Below are 19,582 nucleotides of genomic sequence, written 5' to 3'. Positions count from 1 at the left end.
CAATCAAATGCCTAACTATACCTTATGATGAATAATGTTAAATCATTCTGCCTTAAAATCATGTAAAACCAATGTAAGTTTTTGAGTGCAAGTTAAAACCATATAAACCACTGACATAGGAATATCAAAACCATCTTAAAAAGACGTAGAAATGAGTTAAGAAAATGCTGCCCTTCCAATATTAAAGAAGCAATGTCTTTAGCTTAGAATGATAAACCGTAATATTTTGTCAAAATTCCCTAAACAAGGTTTTCTCGTCATAATCAAAGATAGGAAAATTAAACTTGGGGGACCACCACTGAAGAAAAATCACACAATCTGAATTTAAAATGAATGCATTCGAAACCACTGTAATGTCTAATATTGGTATGGTATGAAAAATAAACATCAGCATTATTAGTTTGGACCTGAATTTGAGATACATTCAAATTTAATTTCACTTTGCACTTTCTATTCCCAACCATGATGCCCTCTCTTGCACAGCCAATCAAACCCTTTACAACACATTTTCTACGCAAATACCACAAATGTTAGCTTGAAGACTATAGTTCTCTGTGCTGATTTTACACAATTGAAATATGCATGCCCAAAGTCAAACCACGTTTTCAACTTTTTTTTAACTGTGTAAAATGCATTTAGTTAGATGTTCTGATACCCTACCTTGCAGCTTTCACAAGTCAGGAGCCCATAGTGATAACCTGACACCTTGTCGCCACAAACGGGGCAGAGTTCTTCCAGATCTTCATCATAGGAGTAACTCACCATTTTATATTGAGACACTACAAGAAAGAAAACATGCTTGCACTTAATTTCTTATTGAAGGGGACAGTGATACAAATGGAGAAATGTTCTAACTGTGTAATTCACAAATACTGGTTAACCAAAGCCAGGCACATAAATTACAGCCACACATCACAATTTTGAGTACTTGCAGACAAAATAAAGCAACTTGACTTTTTTATGCAGCTGTCCCAGATCGTAAATTAAGTGTTTTTCTTTAAAAGTGCTCAAGATTTCAAAATCAGGTGCAGTAAGATTTTACACAGACGGGACTCATTTATGAGAAGTGTTTCATCGCTGCGTGAAAGCAGCGATGCAAAACTTCTCAGTGCGCCCTCCTTGCGACATGATTGATACGTCATATTTACTGTATGATGCATCATGTCACAAGGAGTTACAGATACGTCTGTAATTCTGACGCATCTGTAGGTGCAAAAGTAGCACATTGCTGGGGTGTGTCTGAAAACAGACTCATCTCCAGTAATGTTTCCTTTTACATGAGCCCCACGTGAAAGAACCTGCATCACCCTTACGCCTGCCATTAGGCAAGCGTAAGGTTTTCACGCAATGACATCCTAGAAGTGTCGCACTGAAATCTTACAGATTTCAATGTATCACTTCTACGAGGCTTTGATGCGGGCGAATGCCCACCCTGCACACATTATACTTGACGCAGGTATAATGTAGCGCAGGGGTTTACAAAGTGACGCATTTCCCTAGATGCTACACTCTGTAAATAGGGCGCAACATGGCACATTATTTATGCCGCTGCTGCATCACAAAAAGTGTTGCACCGGTGGCACAAAAAAGTCTCACGGGCTCATAAATAAGCCCCACAATGTTTTAGTAGCCTGTTGTGTGTAATTCAGAGCCACAAAGTTGGCCTTTTTTTTTTTACTCTGTCCAGCTGTGTGCTGGGCTAGGTAATGGGAAGAGTTTGGGTGTACTTAGAGAGGATAAAAATCATTTTTTGTAAAGAAGTGTTTTCTCCTGTTGATGTACCTGGAAGGTTTTCGTGTTAAAGGTAAACCACTGTTACACCTCCTTGATCTTACTGACTCGCGATTTCATGCACTTTCTTTGGTCTGAGTACCTATGTAATATCTGTAAATGAAAACTCACACGGGGCCACTACGGTAAGAAGGACATTTTCACATTGGAGAATGTAAAAAAATAAGTTATCAAATATAATTTTTATGAACATGAGATGGTACGCAAATAAAACTAGAAGGGAGGCCTCAACAGCCCAAAGGGGTTCATTCGGGGGGTCTCCATGGCACATTATGATAGATTTCACACATAAAAATAAAGGGCAATTTTACTACTTAAGCAAACATGTGTCCGAAAACAACTTTTAGCCAGTCCCAGACATGGTATATTCGGTTAGTAAGGCGATCATTTTTAAATATTCTAGTTTCTACCTAGTGTAATGATATCCCCAATGTGGATTCTGCCCCCAAACCTCAGTCCCATTACAGTAAATATACTTTAAAATATTTTGTTAAAAATAAAATGGTATCATAACTTTTGTGTAATATGAAACTAACTTTCTACTGATTCAAGAAAACAGAAAAAGTGAACAATTAAAATTCAATAATTTTTTTAACCGTATGTAGTAAATCCTGGTAAAAACTGCTGTTCAAATTATATTTTAGGACTTCATGGGTGAGGGTGAAGGACTTGTGGCGACAGTTCTGTCGGCCTTCAGAGATGTGTCAACATTTTCCGATGGTGGCCAAATGGAAAGTGACTATGGAAAGTCCCTGCACTCTGAGATACAGAACATTGATTTCAGAGATCAGAGCACACTCATATCTTCCAGTGAAATGTCACTTTACTGCTACCGCTCTTTCTGCAGTTCAGGGATTAGCTGTGGCATGGTTCTGAATAATACTAGGTTTAAAACGTCCAATTCTAAGCAAATTCTCTAACTTGGAGCTGTTGTAGTTTTAGAAGGTTGTATGCCAGCATAGAGATATAAAATGTTGTCAGGCATAAATTTAACGCCCTAAATATTACAGTAATATTGCTCCATTTGGGTGCAGATGTTCTATGATTAATTCCAACAACAATACGGTGCAGCCCTGCATTTCCCCCTGCAATAGCGCTAAATTTAGCTGACTAGTGCCAATGCAGGAACCCTTGCACCATAGTGCAAGGGTGCCTGCGTTGTGGTGAATGATTGTTTATGTGCACAAAGGGACATCTTCCTGCACATAAACAATCAATCATGCATGGCAGTTTGCTGTTTTTATGTGTGCTACACAATGCAGCACACATAAAAACAGCAAAAACAAATAGAAATAATGCATTTCTCCTTGTTGCACCCTGTTAAGACCTGGTTGTTCCTGGTCTTAATGTTGGCTCTGCCTCATATTTACAGACCCCTTGTAAATATGGGGCAGTGTCGAAATCAATGGGTCTTGCATCGGAACGCCCACCACAACACCCATTGCCCACCCCTTTCACGCTAAGTATAGCATGATAGGGACCTTATTTATAAGGCAGCGTTATGCCACGTTAAGTGACTTAAGACGAAGCCCGTATCGCCACCACAACAACAAAATGAGTGACATTATGGTGGCAAAAGGGGCTTGTAACTAACTATGCCCCTACTTTTTTTTCAGACAATATTTATGCCATGATAGAGTATTGGGTTTGTTAAAGCGCTCAAGTATAATTTGGACTACACTACTACAACCAGTGAGTTACTTATCAGTCAACATATGGCATTTTATTGCTGCTGCCTCTGCCTTAGAGCGCTCAATAATAGGCATGTTTATTATATATGACGTAAGGCATGCCATCACCCCCTCTCGCCAGCCAGTAGACATTTCCCTTGAAACAGAATTGTGAGCAAAACATATACAAAAAGATAGGAAAATGTAAAAGTTACACAATCAAATACAAATTCCATACTGTCAGTACAGATGTTAAGGAAATTTTAGAATTATAAATACAGGCAAAAATATAAAGGTATATCATTTATTCAATATGTATGTGTGCATCCATTTTTTGATGTGATGATAAATCGATAAAGCCATTTCAAATATATGGAATAATATACTTTTATACAAACAAAAACATGCGCCTATGCACGAGCATATTCATAAAGAATATACATACGTTCACACAAATAAGATGTCTTATTAGGTAGGTGTAGAGGTAGTTTAATAAAGGCACAGACTGATAAGCAGATAGTTTGAACGGTCAACGTATATGTACGAAGTAGATAGATAGATAGATAGATAGATAGATAGATAGATAGATAGATAGATAGATAGATAGATAGATAGATAGATAGATAGATAATAGACAGACAGACAGACAGACAGATCCGGTGGTGATCCTAAGTAAGGGAGTCAGACACACTGACTGGACTGACTAACTGTTGGACTGACAGACGAGGGGTGGATGGACGAATAGCCAAAAGTTTTATTTGAAATGCATACAGATGGGAAAATAGAATAATAGAGCGTTAGACAGAAAGATGGTGGTTGACTGGTAGGCGTACAGGTTGATGTAAACACGTTGTGGGCGGATTAGTATATGCATGTGTGGTAAATCGGCCTTGCCTACCTATACTAGTCTGCAATGAACGAATGGAGACGGAAAGTGACTTACCGCGGCCGCAGGCGCTGCAGTGCTTCATGTGCCCGGCAGCCCCGCACAGATGCAGTGTGATCCTCAGCAAGGATCGAGAGAGTTCGATAGTGAGGGCTCTCCCCCGCGAGCCCTGGGGACCCCCGCACCAGCGTCAGGACCGCTCTCAGACCATCGATCCGTCAGAGTGGAGGGGACGGGCAGAGCAAACACTCTGCGGTCCTGGACTGGCCCTCCAGTGAGCGCCTAGCAGTCTCGGGTTCAAACATGGATGGGGCGGCCGCGGGGGCGAGGATCACTCAATGAAGGCACGAGAGCACATGCCTGTATGCGTCGGGATCAGTGGTGCGAGCCTTGGCTTCACCGTCCGTGGGCGCCTGATCCGAGGGTGAGACCCACGGGAAACGGCCCTTCCTGTCCCGAGACAACCCTCACATATTCCAAAACGATCCCTCCCGATCAGAACTCCCCCTTAGCCATCGGATCGAATCTCCTATCGCTCCCAAGGAGACCCTTGACCCCACCCTGTCCCAGCCGGGAGTGGGTGAGTGCCAGGCCTCTGCCGGGGTGAGCATCAAATACTGGTCTCCTCCAATCACAGAGCTAGACCAAGATCACACAGCTCTTAGCCAGCGCTGGCATGTGTGCAGGCTCTGCCCTCCTGCCGCGCATTCCACCCCAGCACCCAATATCTCTCCTTGTGCTGGTGCAATGTCTGCCGGCTGGGAAATGACCACTCACAGTTACGGCCACGTCACGTCACTCGTGCGTGGCCCTCACATGCAGTTCCAGTGACTGTGCAGCTGCTTAGATAGGAAGAAGGCAAGGCACACTTTGAACAGAAGTCTAGATTTAAAGAGTCGAAAAGAAACAATCTAGACCAGATGCCTTACTAGGCCTGGATTCAAAGCCCGACACCCCCTCACCCAGCCTTGACCCCTTCAAAAACAGCGTGAACGCCCCGAGCCTCCGCCGCCTCCTTTGAGAAATCTCAACCAAGATGGGTGGATTGCTGAATGGATGTGTGTGTTGTGATGTGTCTGACACAGAGCACACCTTGAATTGATTGTCAGTAGGAACGCCTTTTTTTTTTTACAGAGAGTGGATTTAGCAAGTACCCTGGACTGTTTGTTCCCATTCGCCTCCCAAATGTTGGGAATCCTCATAAACATAGACATCAACAGGTCTGGTGGGAATGGAAACGTTGCATTGTTATGTCTACGTTCGTGTGCCCATGTTTTGCAGTTTTATATAGCGCTCCCTCTCGCCCTGCAGGTATTGGAGCGCTTTACACGAGCACCAGTTGCATTACTCAATGGCACATGCATTTTGTTAAGCACAGGGAGATTAAGTGATTTGCCCAAAATCACAGGGTGGTGAGCGGACGCTGAGACTCGAACCTGGTTCCCAAGATGAAAAGTTGGCAGGCCTGACCCATACGCCACGTCCTCTATTGGCTGTTAAGCACTCAGATTGTGCTCAGTGGATACAAGGATGCAAGTTAACTCGCAAACGAGTTGGGCATGTTGGTTCTCTAATGCGAGTCCAGAGCCCTGGGAACCAGCGCTGGGAGGGGTGTGAGCGGACCTGCGGGCTGCGGGATATTGCGGGGTTCCACAGACCTTGTGTCACGCAACAGTGTGGATGTGATCGCTGCGAACCAGCCTGCGTTCTGGCGCATAAACCGTAACGTGTGTGATCTGCTTACACGTCAAGAAAAAGTGTGAACAAGTTTAAACAATACAGTAGTAGAGACACCGACGGATCACCGCTAGTTAGATGTAATTATCAAGTTTGTATGGCTCTTCGCGTCCCAAAGAGCGTACCGTCAGTTAAAGAAGCTAGACACAGTGTGCCCAAGATCACACAATGTGGTCAGGCCAGAAGACGTATCCACCGGAACACTTGTCAGCTTGACTGCGTGCTGCCACCCCCCGCCAAAGTCGTTCGGACCTCACCCATTTCTCGTGAGAAAAAAAAAGAAAAGCATAGGAATAAGGGGCTTGAAAGTAACAGTACTTCAAAGACAACAGAAGAGCCCAGAGTGTGTCAATCAAGAAAGAGCGGACAGATTGTGTGTCCCGTGGATCGACAGCTTTCAAGATCGTGTCGGTCTGAGGTGCCTAGCAGTAGCAGTTGCAGAGGAGGCGCTAGAATCGAGTTGTACAGCAGCGTTCTTTGAATGCGATGGCACCTCTCTGTGGACCAACGCTGACCACACACACACGAGCGGAGAGACATTTTAACGTACAAAGATATAATGATTTAAATGTGATTCAATTACTTGACACAGAATGCCGTTCACGCACATATACATAACACACACACATCCGAAACATATACATAATGTGTCAATGCACAATATATATTATATATGTGCGCACACACCCACGCTCATATATATATATATATATATATATATATATATATATACCCACCGGTGTGTATATTTATGCACATAAACGCTCCCTTCCCCTCCCTCACACAACACCTGTAAATATTATCATACACACGGATATAACGTGCACATATGGTTGCACGCATATTTAGAAACACATAACACTCTTACAAATGCGTCTTTTATATGCATACATATATATTTTATGGGTTGTCAGGCGTGTGTAGGAATGCACTCTGAGGCATACAATACTCACAAACACATGGATATATTTGGAAACGTCCTCTCACGGAAACAGTGCACACGCGGGGTATGCAGCAACAGATGTTCAGACACACAAATATGTATTCACACACATACAATAAATAAACGTGCTTCTCGCACAAAGATGGTAATTTCTTGACATTTACACACGCAGTCGCATTATCGCATACACATATCTAAAGGCACAAGGCACGCAGCACGAAGTAAATGAGATTTGGCGGGCGCGGTTCATTTGAAGTCCGATGGCTTCGTAAATCGGCGACCCACAGACCCACACTCTCCGCAGCCGAAGTGAAGTAGCCTCGGCTTCCTGCTCCCGGCTGCACCGCTGCCGCGGCGAAGCTCTTGGTGGGAATGGAAACGCGAGACGTGGCACTTACATTAAGAGTGAATAAAAAGTGGGTTCGCGGAAGTCACCGGCTGTGCGGGAGCTCAGAGACGCCTCCCTTGGCACCCCAAAACACCCGGCGTGCATGCGCGCTGCCCGCCACGCCGTGCTGCACCCCCAAATGTCTAAACAAACTTCAAATATCAGACTTAAAGGTTGGGGGGGGGGTGCAAGGTGATGGTTTTGGCTTTCTACGCATACCACCGTGGAGCTGTGCACGCGCACGGCTCGGCTCGCAGACGGCCACATGCCACTTCTCACCCAAAAAGTTAGAGCTATGAAACCCCCCCAAAATCAGACACAGACCGGGGGTTATTGAGAAAGTCAGCGCGGGTCACCTCACACCCCATAGACGTCTGCGAATGTAGGGGGGGGGGGCGATGATCCCCCAAGTGGGCATCACCGCAGCAACACAACCAATCTACTTTTAAACCTCCCCCAAGCACAAAGGTGGAAGGAAGGATGTCTTGCGTATCGTCCGGTGAGCAGAACACACCTGTAATTTTCGGACACTGAAGCACAGACCGCGTGGAAAACAGCAAGTTCACAAACAAATCAACACCTTCAAACATCGAGCAGACCCGTTTCCCCCAAACTTTACAACTCTACCAAAGCACTGGTGGACCTACAGGAAGTATATGTCGCATCACATCCTTGGCTCCTTTCCCATAGAGCTGGCAATATATAGTTTAACAAAAACAATTTAATGTCCCACATGGAAAAATAAATAATTACACATAAAAAATCGCCTTTTTTTACAATTAAAAAAATGTATAAGTACATTTGCTGGACAATTGCGCGGCACGCAGGTTATTTTAATTTGTGGGTGGTTTTCAAATTGATCAAGCTTTTAAAACTTACACATACACTGCAGAGCAAAGTAAAGTGTTTGAAACTTCTAGATCCTACATTTGATTTTATAAATGTGTATGAGATAGATAGATAGATAGATAGATAGATAGATAGATAGATAGATAGATAGATAGATAGATAGATAGATAGATAGATAGATAGATAGATAGATAGATAGATAGATACGGCGATAGACAGGCGGACAGGAGTTTTAAGAGGAAGGTGCTATTGAAAAGCAGGCGCTGGCGACCTTTCCCCAAGAGGGCAACACAGCCCATTACTGTTGAGCCATCAGGCTATTAACCTGAGGAAGCACATGTGTGTGTGTGGGGGGGGGGGGGGGGGGGGGGGAGGAGGGGGGGGGGGGGCAAAGTGACGAGGCCTGGTGCTCAATTAGCTGATATTTGGGGAGGGTCCCTTTTCCGTTTCCACCTGTCCAGGTCGCAGCTGACTCCAGTGGGTTAATACTACAAGCTTGGGTTTTTATACAAAAAAGCAAAGACAGGAATCAAGATCCCTGCCTAGATATGTGTTCGCCTGTTAGATTAGTTTACAATTTTATACAGAACAAAACAAATGGAAACCCTCGCAAATTAAACCGGCTGTCTACTGAGAAAAGCGTACTTTGAGGTAGAGATTCCCATTAGCCAAACGTCTTGCTGTATTTACCGCCGCCAAGCACATAAAACACCGGCCACATGCCCGGGCAGCAAGCTGTGTGTGTGTGTGTGTGGAGGGGGGGGGGGGGTATATTTTGAAAGATCCACACGTTTTTGTTTCTTGGATGGTGCCCCCACTTTCGCATTTGCCGGGGACATTCTCAGAGCTGGCGATGGGGCTTTAAATCAATTAATTTTAAAAACATGGGTCTTGAGGCTGCTGTTTAGAGGTGACATCAACTCGACCTCCATATCCTGATCTCGGAGACCACCTGGGCTTGCTGGTGAAGTGGGGAGACAAGTGGCAGCACGAGTTTGGTGGTTTCATGAACCTGGGTGGAGGTGACTTAAGATCCGTGGACTTCCGACAGCTGAGTAATGGGGATAAATGTGTCTGAGTTGGATGGTGGAGTGGAGGTAGGTGAAGTTAGGTTACGTTGGGTGGAGTTTGTTTGAGGTGGCCTTAAGTGGTGCCGTGAACATAGGTGGTGGGATGAAGCTGGATGGTGGGCTGGAGCTGGGTGTTAGGATGGAGTTTGGTGGTAGGGTGGAGTTGGATGGTAAGGTAGGGATTGATGGTTGCAGTAGATTGAACTTCATTGGCGTGGAGTTTGGTGAAGTTGAAGATGGGGAGGAGTTTGGTGAAGTTGAAGATGGGGTGGAGTTTGGTTAGGATGGAGTTTGGTGGTCGGGTGGAGTTGGATGGTAGGGTAGGGGTTGGTGGTTGTAGTAGGTTGGACTTCAGTGGTGTGGAGTTTGGTGTAGTTGAAGATGGGGTGGAGTTTGGTGAAGTTGAAGATGGGGTGGAGTTTGGTGTTAGGATGGAGTTTGGTGGTAGGGTGGAGTTGGATGGTAGGGTAGGGGTTGGTGGTTGTAGTAGGTTGGACTTCAGTGGTGTGGAGTTTAGTGTAGTTGAAAATGGGGTGGAGTTTGGTGAAGATAAAGATAGGGTAAAGTTTGGTGATAGGGTGGAGTTGGATGGTAAGGTAGCGGCTGGTGGTTGTAGTAGGTTGGAATTCGGTCGTGTGGAGTTTGGTCAAGTTGATTGATGGGGTGGAGTTTGGTGGTGGGATGAAGCTGGGTCATGAACTGGAGTTGGGCTGGAGGGTAGATGTGAGTTATGGAGTTAGTTTGACTTTAATTGTGGTTTGAGCTTTTGTGGTGTGAAGTTGTGGGGTGGAGTTGGGCGATCATGAGTGGTGTTGTTGACCTAGGGTATAGGGTATACCAGGGAGGCATGATGGAATTCTGTGCACTTGAGAGGTATAAGTAAATGTGTGTTTGTTTACTAAGAGTTGGTCTGTGGGATGGAGGTGTGTGGCAGGGTAGAATTGAGTGAAATGTGTTGGAGTTTGGTGGTAGTGCGTAAAAACTCACCTTGCATGTTGCTATCGGGCAGGCGCCCCCCAGGCTGCTCCCCTCGGGCGAGTCCCAGCGAGTCCGCCTCTAACTTGGGCAGCATCCCGGGTCCGTCCGGGAAAGTGGCACCTGCATAGGCAGAGGGGGCGTTAATGCAACAGAAAAAAACACTACCATAAAATGCAAGGAGCTTCTTATCAGAGTTTTCACAGCCAACTAAACTAAAAAAGCCATCTTAATTCCCAGAAAAATATCGTGACGCCAAGAGTAGTCTAAATGAAATAGAGAATTATTAAATCACCCCAGCACCCACAGATCCCCATCGACACTGCCAGATCGGGTGATAGCCCCACAACAAATCACGATCATCACCTCAACGCCCACAGACGGTAACATCACAGACAGAGCTACACACGCCACCGCCACACTCACAGGCAGCATCATCTCAGGCAGAGCAGGCGTTCAACGCACAGACGACCAGCAAACACTACCCAGCACTTGTTGAAAACTTCATAGCAGCTACCGGGGGCGCTACAGGCGAGAAAACCAGCAAACACCTATAATAAATACCGATGTCGCCGCTGGGGCTGCTGACGTGTGTGGGGGTTGGGGAAAGGGGGGGGGGTTGCGGTGGAGACAGATTTGGCACAAGAAATTAACCAACTCGACACCACAGCCTATGCATAATTACGCTACCAACGGGAGAACGGAAGAAAAAGTTGCTCATAAAACCATCAAACAAACACACACATATAAATAATGGAGTTAAAGAGACAGGTTACTGCTTCTCGGTAAGTGCCGTGCAAGGATCTGGAAAACCACAAACCACCCGCGGAAACAGAGACAGATACAATGAAGAACGCCCGGCGCAAACAATAACATAATCAAACAGTACACAAAACAGATCCACACTCAGCGTGGGCCGTAGGGCGCACTGCTCGAGCGCAAGCTGAAACGCACAACTAGAATTACAGCGAGCTCAAGCGCTGGAAAGCGCTATGGCAGTGTAGGATTACTTAAAGACGCTATGCACATGCCCCGGTGCAACACAAAAACACTTCTAGACCAGGAACGAAAGTGCGACACTCGCATGTTGGCGATCACTCACGGCTCAGCGGCGCTCAGAAATTGTATTTTTATTTGGGAGCGCAGGGAACCCGCATACACAGTGGCCAGCGTGCACACTTAATTTAACCCGGGAGGCGGACATTGCGGGTAATAAATAAACTCTAACAAAACTGCAAACCACAACGAACGATTCATGAGAATGAGGCTGCGTTGTAGGCGCCCGTCCCCAAAATAGCCACAGAGGGACAGTTACATTCCACCGGCATAAGACACCAGGGCGGATAAACCTAAATGTGAAATCTGACACCGGTTGCCTCTCTTACAAAGTCGACATGCTAAAGCGCCCCGTGCCACCCCGAGCAAAAACTCTCTCCAAACGCTCTATACCAGATAAAAACAAACCAATGCCCACCAACCACAGACTAATCAGGCATTACTGGAGAGGGCAAAGGTGAGCCTTGTGTGCGCAGGACAACAGCCAAGGGGGGCGCAGGGAGAGCCCACGCACTGCCCTGCACCAAACTCAAAACATTGGGCGTTCTTTTGAGACAACTGGGCAGAGACAAGCCGCACTCTATGCCAGGACCTAACCCCGGCTAAAGTGGGCATTGCAACTGCCGGGCAGGGGTGGCGGTTGGAGGGGAGAACTGGTAAACAGCCCCTCCATTGCCCTCAACGTGGGCATCCTTTTGGGGGGTGGGGGGGGGGGGGGGGGGATGATATCCCAAACCCAGCAGGCATTGGGTGAGAATAGAAGAGCCACCCCAACACACACACACCCGTACCACACTCCACAGCTGTCGTCTATACCACCACATGGTGGGCACAGTCAGTAAGCACGGGCACAGCGAGCTTCAAACTCCATTTCACCAACTGCAAACACCTTCGTTACAGCTAGAGCGAGCATTGACGGTAGGCAGACTCACGACCATCAAGAACTCCGCGCATCAGCTGACACCGATGTCGTCATACTCACAGAGGGCATTATCGCCACGTAGTGTTCCAAACATTAACATGATCTACCAGATGCAGATAACAGCAGCCCAGTCGGAGCGGGCATTACTGAAGACACTGTCACAAATAAATGAACCAACTCGACCAGACAGAAATGACAGCAGCACCCAGGGAGAGCGGGCATTATTCAAGACAAAGTCACACATGTCTACCAGCTGCAAAGTCACCCTCACAAGAGCGGGCATTATTAGAGGGTTGGGGACCAAACATCACCAACAACCATCCACCAGAAATAAACTACATTATCCTAGCCAGAGGGGCATTGCAAACACACAGCGGCAAAACTATCAACAAATCCCATCTGCAGATATACAGCATGTGCTTTATTCCAGAGGGGCATCATTGGAAGATAACAAGAGCCACAGTAACGATTGTCATTTTAGAGCGACATTGAGAAGAACAATGCCAGTCAGTGCCCACCGCTCACACGCAAAGTGAGTCCCCGTGGCGGGCATCCGAAAAGCGGGGTCGGGCCGTTTCCTGGCATTCAGACAAGCACAGGGAAGGCATTAATGCACCACAGAGCAGCTGCACTGACAACCCCTCTCATTAGTACAGATGTGTGCGAGTGGCGGGAGGGGTGGAAGCACGGGTGTGATACTGGGCGAAGGGGTGATAGCTCACCACCGCTCGCCCCCCCCCTACAAGTCTGAGGTTGGTGTTGGGGGCTGAGGAGCCCCACACCGTGCCACGGAGACTGGCATCAAGATAGGTGACAGCGCCCCTCCACCGGGTGGAAGGGGTCGCCACTGAAGCTCCCCCCCCCTCCCATGCTCATGTAAAGTTCTGCGCGCGGGACCTCTGAGTGGCAGACCCTGGCACCGACCCCCCACGGGTGAGCCCCCTGTTGCTGGCTGTACTCACAGGTCCTCCCGTTGTCCCCTCCTGTGGTGGGCCCCCGGCTCCTCTCCTCGCCCGGCCGCCCCTGTGCTGTCTCTCGTCCGGCTCCCACTCCCTCGGAGCTCCGTGCCTCGATCCGCCCTCTGCCCTCCCTGCCAGCCCTCGGCGCTCAGAGCGCAGGGCTCCCACCCGGCCGGGACCATTCCAGCCGCGCCGGGGCCGCTGCGCGCTGATTGGCCGCCTGCGCGTGACGTCAGTGGCCCAGGGGGCTGCATTGAAGCCCCGCTCCTTGATGCACACACTCACCGGCGAGAGAGGAGGCACTGTGTCTGGAATGAGGAGGAAGTACTGTACTACACTACAATCACGGGGCGGCATGACGGCCGGTGCCCGGAGGGATTTAAAGTGGAAAGGACAAGAAACCAGGGCGAGGAAGTGCATAATGGAGTGAATGTACAAGAAAGTGCCATAGCGGGGCACAGCACACACCGTTAATCTGCACAGTGATGAGCTGGCTTTTATTGGCGGACATTGGTGTGTGGTATGGAGGCTGCTGTTATAGCGCCTGGAGGTGTCCAGTAAAGTAACATGTGTTATAGAGCTCAGTGGCGATCAGCAGGTGAGCTGGGGCTATAGCTCCCACATGTTAGGGCCGAGGTATTGGAGCTACAGCACTTCGAGATGACTATTAGAGGAGCTGGTGTTATAGCTCACACATGTTGGGCCAAAGGTATTGGAGCTATAGCGCTTCGAGGTGACTAGTAGAGGAAATGTAAATGACAGAGGAGCTGGCAGATATTTTACCGCCCATCGGCGGTGTTATAGCGCCCTGACGAGAGTGGCACAGCGAGGAACTGGAAGCATAAAGAAGTCACAAAATAAGAAACGAGAAGTATGATAACATAGCGCCCAGACATGGACGGCTGAGGAGCCCGTTTTGCAGCGCACAGACAAAAATCGAGCTGCAGTTATAGCGCTTAGATTCAAATGGCTGGTTCTAGAGTGCCTAGAGTTGAGTCACATCACGGGGAGCTAGAAGTGTGCGCGCACAGGTGTAAGTGCAAAGAGGCACAGCACATATAAGTGAGTGGCAGTTTAACCGATCTCAGAGCACAGCGAAGAGGTTGAGATACAGCACCAAGAAGGGATGGTGAAGAACGAGGCACTAGAAGTGAAAAACACAGAGGGAGGGGATAGCAGAAGAGCTGGAGCCGTGGCTTCCAGGAGTGAGTGGGCAGTGAGGTCAATCTCACGGATGAATGACTGAGTGAGGACCTACTGGGATAGCAAACATAGGCGGGTTATAGAGCGAAGAGCTAGGGCATTAGAAAATGGAAGCGAAGATGCGTCGTGAAGAGCCCCTAGAAGCACGTGGTAAAGTTAGGCGCTAGCTAGAGGCCAAACACACTCTAAGGAGCTGGGTATATAGCACACAGAGGTATGTGGCAGAACGAGGAGCTACTGGCTTTGCACACAAATGTCAATGGTGCAGCGTGCAACTGAATGTATGGTGCCCAAAGGTGAGTGGGAGAGCGGGGACGTGTAGCCTAGTGTTTCTACGCCCTGTGCGGGTGCACTCCCCTCGTCTCATAACCGCACTGCACCGGGGTCAAGATGTTCACCTACCAACTTCAACGGGAAATCACCCACAATAACCCCTGTTACTCAACCTTTGCTTCTAGGGTTTATTTTTTATGTGAGCGTACTGTTAGTCACTTTCCGGGATTAACTATATTTTGCCCTCCGGACGTGCATTTTAAACATCTTACACACGCACCTTCAAGCTTGTGCACGTAAATTACCGACAGCGCAAAGCTACATTCACCTGCATACACCTCACTGCCACCTACTAAAGGCCACTTTTTCGATATATATATATATATATATATATATATATATATATATATATATATATATATATATATATATATATATCACTGGCAAATTAAAAATAAATACGCCTTTTTTTCGCGTGCACTCAAAGTTCGTTCCTTATTCACCCCTTTTACAAATAATGCCGTTTTTCGTGTTATAAATGAAGAGTTTTAGAATCGAGCCAGAAGGTGAAAAGTGCACTATTCGGGGACTGTTTCGCCATGTGCATCTTGTCGTTAAATGATGAGACGGGGTGGGTCCTTCGGCCTTCCCTTGCGCCCCGGCTACAGAAGATGCGCGTTTCATCTCGTCTCCGCCTTTTGTCTTTCTCGCACTCAATACAAATGTGCACTTTTCCGTCCATGTTAACAGCGATTTACGATCATTTTGCACTTACAACGCGGATATTTTATTCGCTAATTTCATGCTACCGGTTATTTGTCGTTCCCGTGTCCTTCCCGCTGGATCAGATGTCCGGCCAAGAGCATTAGGTAACATTCTAAATAGTTTTGCATTGGACAGGTGAGCATGGCGCTCAATTAACGGAAATAGCTCCTCGCAATATGCGAGGCATTCAACCCTGTTCAGTTACCACACCTTTGCACCCAGACCCGGCGACACCTTTGTAAGTACTCAAGTGATTGCTGGTATTTCTCTGTAAATGCTATTTCATTTAATTTTATTTTGTGCATTTAGAAACGTTGCCAGAAAATGTAATCTGGAAATCTGAATCGTCTACACTGTTGATTATTTATAAACACCTACCCCAGCATTACATTTTTACTTGATTTTTTGCTCCCTTCGTTCTTATTTTTCTTGTTTCGTTTCTTTATTTCCCTTTGTTGTATATAACTCTCTTTTCTACTCTTATTTCGTTTTCGTTCCTTTTTCCTAACTTCACTATTATTACCGCCATCACTCATTTTCACTATTATTTATTTAGTTTCAAACAGTTTTGTTTTTCATTTTCCTCATTTTTATTATTATTCTTTTCCCCCTCACGGGCCGTCCAGCAGACTGAGCACCTACGCAGCTGATCTGCACTTCACCTGACAGTCACACGACGGAATTTCAGGCGGGCCAATCAGGCTCTCGCATTAATGGGGTCGTTGAGATGAGTGCCGTCATTTGGATAATGCTCTACGTTTGTAAAGTGCGGTATATAAGAGCACCATAGATTCACCCTCTCCCTCCTCCCCCCGCATCTCTCATTATTTCTCTCTGGCACTTCACTCATCCTCTTTCCTGCCTCTCTCCTTTCTTTTCTCCATCTCCCCCTTCTTCGTCCACCCCCTCTTCCAGGCTCAATTTCTTTCACTCTGCCAATATACCCCCGTCCCTCCCTCTGCCAATCTTCCTGGACCCCCTCCATCGCCCCCTTCTGTTCGCCCTTCCCGATCTCTCCCCCCCCCCCCCCCCCCCCGCTCCCAGCCCCTCTCGGACCTCGGACCCCTCTCTCTCTCTTATCTAATTTCTCAGTTTCTTGCCTCTCCCCGGCTCTCTATTTGCTCTCTCCTCTCTGTCTCTCTAGTTGCCTTGTTCCATCTCTCGCTTCCCCTCACCCCTCTACCTATCCCAATCTCTCTCATCTCCCGTCTCCTATCATCATGCCTCCCCCTTTCATCAGCCTTCTCCCCGCTCATTGTACATTTTTCCTCCTCCTCTCTCTCCTCTCACACTCCCCTGATCTCTGTCTTGTCTCCCTCTCTTCACCCTCACCTCTCCCTCTCCTCGCCTTTTTGGTCTGATCGCCTCTCTCTGTTATGGTCCTCTCGTATCCTCGTTCTCTCTCTCTCGTTATTTCTTTCTTTTGTTCTCTTCCTCGCTCACCCATCGCTCAATCTCTCTCCACCCCCCCCCCCTCAATCTCACTGTCTGACCCGCCCTTCTCCTCTCCTCCACTTGCACTCTTTCAGCTGAAAGGTGCCAGGCTTCTGGCCCGGCCTGTTGCTGTCAATGGACCAGTGTTGGCAGAGTAGGGGTAGTACTGGCATTGCTACAAAGGGTAGTGGTCAGGAGGGGACACTTTACCTGCTGGCTGCCGACTTCAGCCGCTACCTCTCCACCGACGCAGGAACCATGAAGCACACAGGCCCCCAGACTTCCCTGGCCAATCACGACGCTGCGTTCCAGCAGCGCGGTGATTGGTCTGAGCGCCATCGTTCGGCGCTCAGAAAGGGACTGGGAGGCTGTGCATGTTCTCAACACAGGTTGTGCAATACAGCGGGTAGAGAACATGCAAAATACTCATGAAGGTTTGGTCGGCCTGAGACTGGCCAAACCGTCATGCGCACTTAAGGTGCAGCCGCCACTCTTCCTCCCTCGATGCCACAGGAACCCTGGCACGCCCCACCCTACTCCAACCTGGCTGCAACTGCAATACTAAAAACAAAATGATTATAGCGTTCTGGTATTATCATTTTATTATTCCTTTGCATTGCTTTAAAGCAGTGGGGTGACATTCATCCTTAGCGGAGGAGCCGCCGCCGGGTAGTAGTGGGGGGCTGGAAGTGCTAGTGTTGGAGGTGATTATAGTAGAGGTGATCAAAGTCATTTCATGGTTATGGTACTGGTAGTATTAATAGGAGTGGCAGCATTGTTTGTATAGGTGGTAGTTGTAGTACAGGTTGTGATATAGGAGTGGCAGTCCGTGGCACAGGTGTGGTGGGTTTGGTAGTGCTGGTTTTGGGTGTAGTGAGTGGTTGCATTCATTGTAGTGAAGGCAGTGTCAGAAAAAGGGGTGGCAAAGTTGTGATGTGGTAGCAGTGATGGTAGTAGTAGTGGTGACGAGGAGATGCAAGTGGTGGCAGTAGTGCAGCTTGTGTTAGAAGTGGTAGTTGTTGCTGTTGCACCTGATCGCCGTCAAGTAGCAGTTCCCAGAACATTTTAGCTTTTTCACCTGGGTTTTGCTGATTCTCTTATTTGGGCTCTGGGCTTTGAGCCCTTTCCCACCACAACTATGGTGTTAAAGTGTGCATGCCCTTCCTATCCGAGTTAGGAAATGGTGCTGATTCCATGTTCTGAAACAAGGGTCCGATCTGTCATTGCAGACCGGTGGCTGCGCACTGGTATCTATCGTCAGTAGACTTATGAACAGCTTGCCAGTGTAGGCCGCGGTGAGGGTGCGCCTGCACCTACGGTGCCTGTGATTGCGCGTGCAGCCTGACAACGCAGGTTAGTGCGGGCACACAGACACACGTACTGGTTAAACCTGTGTCTGGTCTGCTGTGCAGACTTGGGCGGGCACACTGGCACCACTGGTGCTGGAAACTGTGTGTCCCTCCTGCCATTGCAGCCCGGTGTGTGCAATAGCACATGTGCGCCCAGGTAGTGAGGAATACCTATGAGTGCTTTTGCTACCAATGAAGCCCCTAAAAGTTAATATGGGAAGTGGTTTCCAATGCTTTGCACCACCATGGTGGACTTCAGTGGAGCAACCTCATGATGTTTTGTAGCCATGGATTCGCGGTGCCAAACATTTCTATTGGTAAAGGGGTTTTTGGCACAACCCACTTAGAAATGCCACTTATAGAATATGGACATTTAGATCCTCCAAGAGTCTTGGGGAGAGGGGTGTCTGGCTCCAGTGGACACCAGGGGTCGGTCGGGGCGAGCACTTATTTGCATTCCCCAAACGACAGCCATAAAACACAGGCATCCCACGAGAACGGCAGATCTCTGCCATTTGAGGGCTGAATGGGATAGATTGAAGATAGAGGTTGTAACACTTAGCCTCTAGGGGCCGGATCATGGCCCCACTAAAGATTAAAATCTGCATCCCATGGCCCCAATGCTCACAGGCTTATAATTTAGAGGAGATATCTGAGGTTAAAAGGATAAGCCCCCTAAACTACTGACTTCAAAGACAGACAACAATATAACTACGGGTGCCATCCTTCATCAAAAGGTAAGATGCACTTGTTGGGACATGGGACTGGAGAACCCAGACTGCGTGGTGCACATTGTCAGAGGACTCTGTTATGCACATGGAGGATAACTGCCTAAATACAGACTGGCCAGGGCCTAGAACCTGCTGAAGTGTGGAGCCATGAAGTGTGCTCTTTAAGGGCCCGACGGCAGGCCTTCTGTTCTCCTGGAGATCCCAGCGACATCAAAGATCTCCCAGGAGGGACCTACACCATATACCTGTGACATCTGGAGAGTGGTGGCCTCTCAAGTGCCCACCTCAGCTACTAAATCCAACCTGGCAGCAGGATGTGAGCGCGGACCTAAGACTTCTGTCTGGAAGCCAGACTGCTTAGTGTGGAGCCCCAGAAATCTTGCCCAAACCTGAGACATGTGGTTCCCGCAATGTAGGGACCGCAGCACTCATAAGCGTCTAGTGGTGGTGAGTTGATTCACTGGTTGCGGGACCCCATGTGGCCCGTTTAATGGATCGTGCCGCATTACTCTTGTGCGACACTCCGGCTGCATGCTCATTGCATGTGGTATCCGATTCCCAGGGTGCGACCCTCAGCAGTT

At 47.8% G+C, this 19,582-nt stretch overlaps 1 protein-coding gene across 5 annotated transcripts in view; it reads right to left on the bottom strand.

The window, feature by feature from the left end:
- NR5A2 (nuclear receptor subfamily 5 group A member 2) overlaps positions 1-19,582 on the bottom strand; it is a 356,855-nt gene that overhangs the window by 235,233 nt on the left and 102,040 nt on the right. The window contains exons 1-3 of one of the 5 annotated variants that reach the window (XM_086957737.1): positions 13,532-13,617; positions 10,322-10,432; positions 661-779 (exon numbers count right to left, since the gene is read on the bottom strand). In XM_086957737.1, coding sequence (XP_086813863.1) covers positions 661-779; positions 10,322-10,406 — 204 coding nt within the window. In that variant the 5' untranslated portion in view covers positions 10,407-10,432; positions 13,532-13,617. Of the gene's footprint in view, positions 1-660; positions 780-10,321; positions 10,433-10,794; positions 10,843-13,249; positions 13,618-19,582 lie in introns of those variants that run through there. The other 4 variants (XM_086957729.1, XM_086957744.1, XM_086957721.1 and 1 more) reach the window with 4 other exon arrangements.

The sequence above is a fragment of the Lissotriton vulgaris genome, chromosome 1_1 (genome assembly GCF_964263255.1).
Source record: "Lissotriton vulgaris chromosome 1_1, aLisVul1.2, whole genome shotgun sequence".
Lineage (NCBI taxonomy): Eukaryota > Metazoa > Chordata > Amphibia > Caudata > Salamandridae > Lissotriton > Lissotriton vulgaris.
The sequence above is the reverse complement of the archived record's forward strand: the minus strand, read 5'-3'. Positions and strand labels throughout refer to the sequence as shown.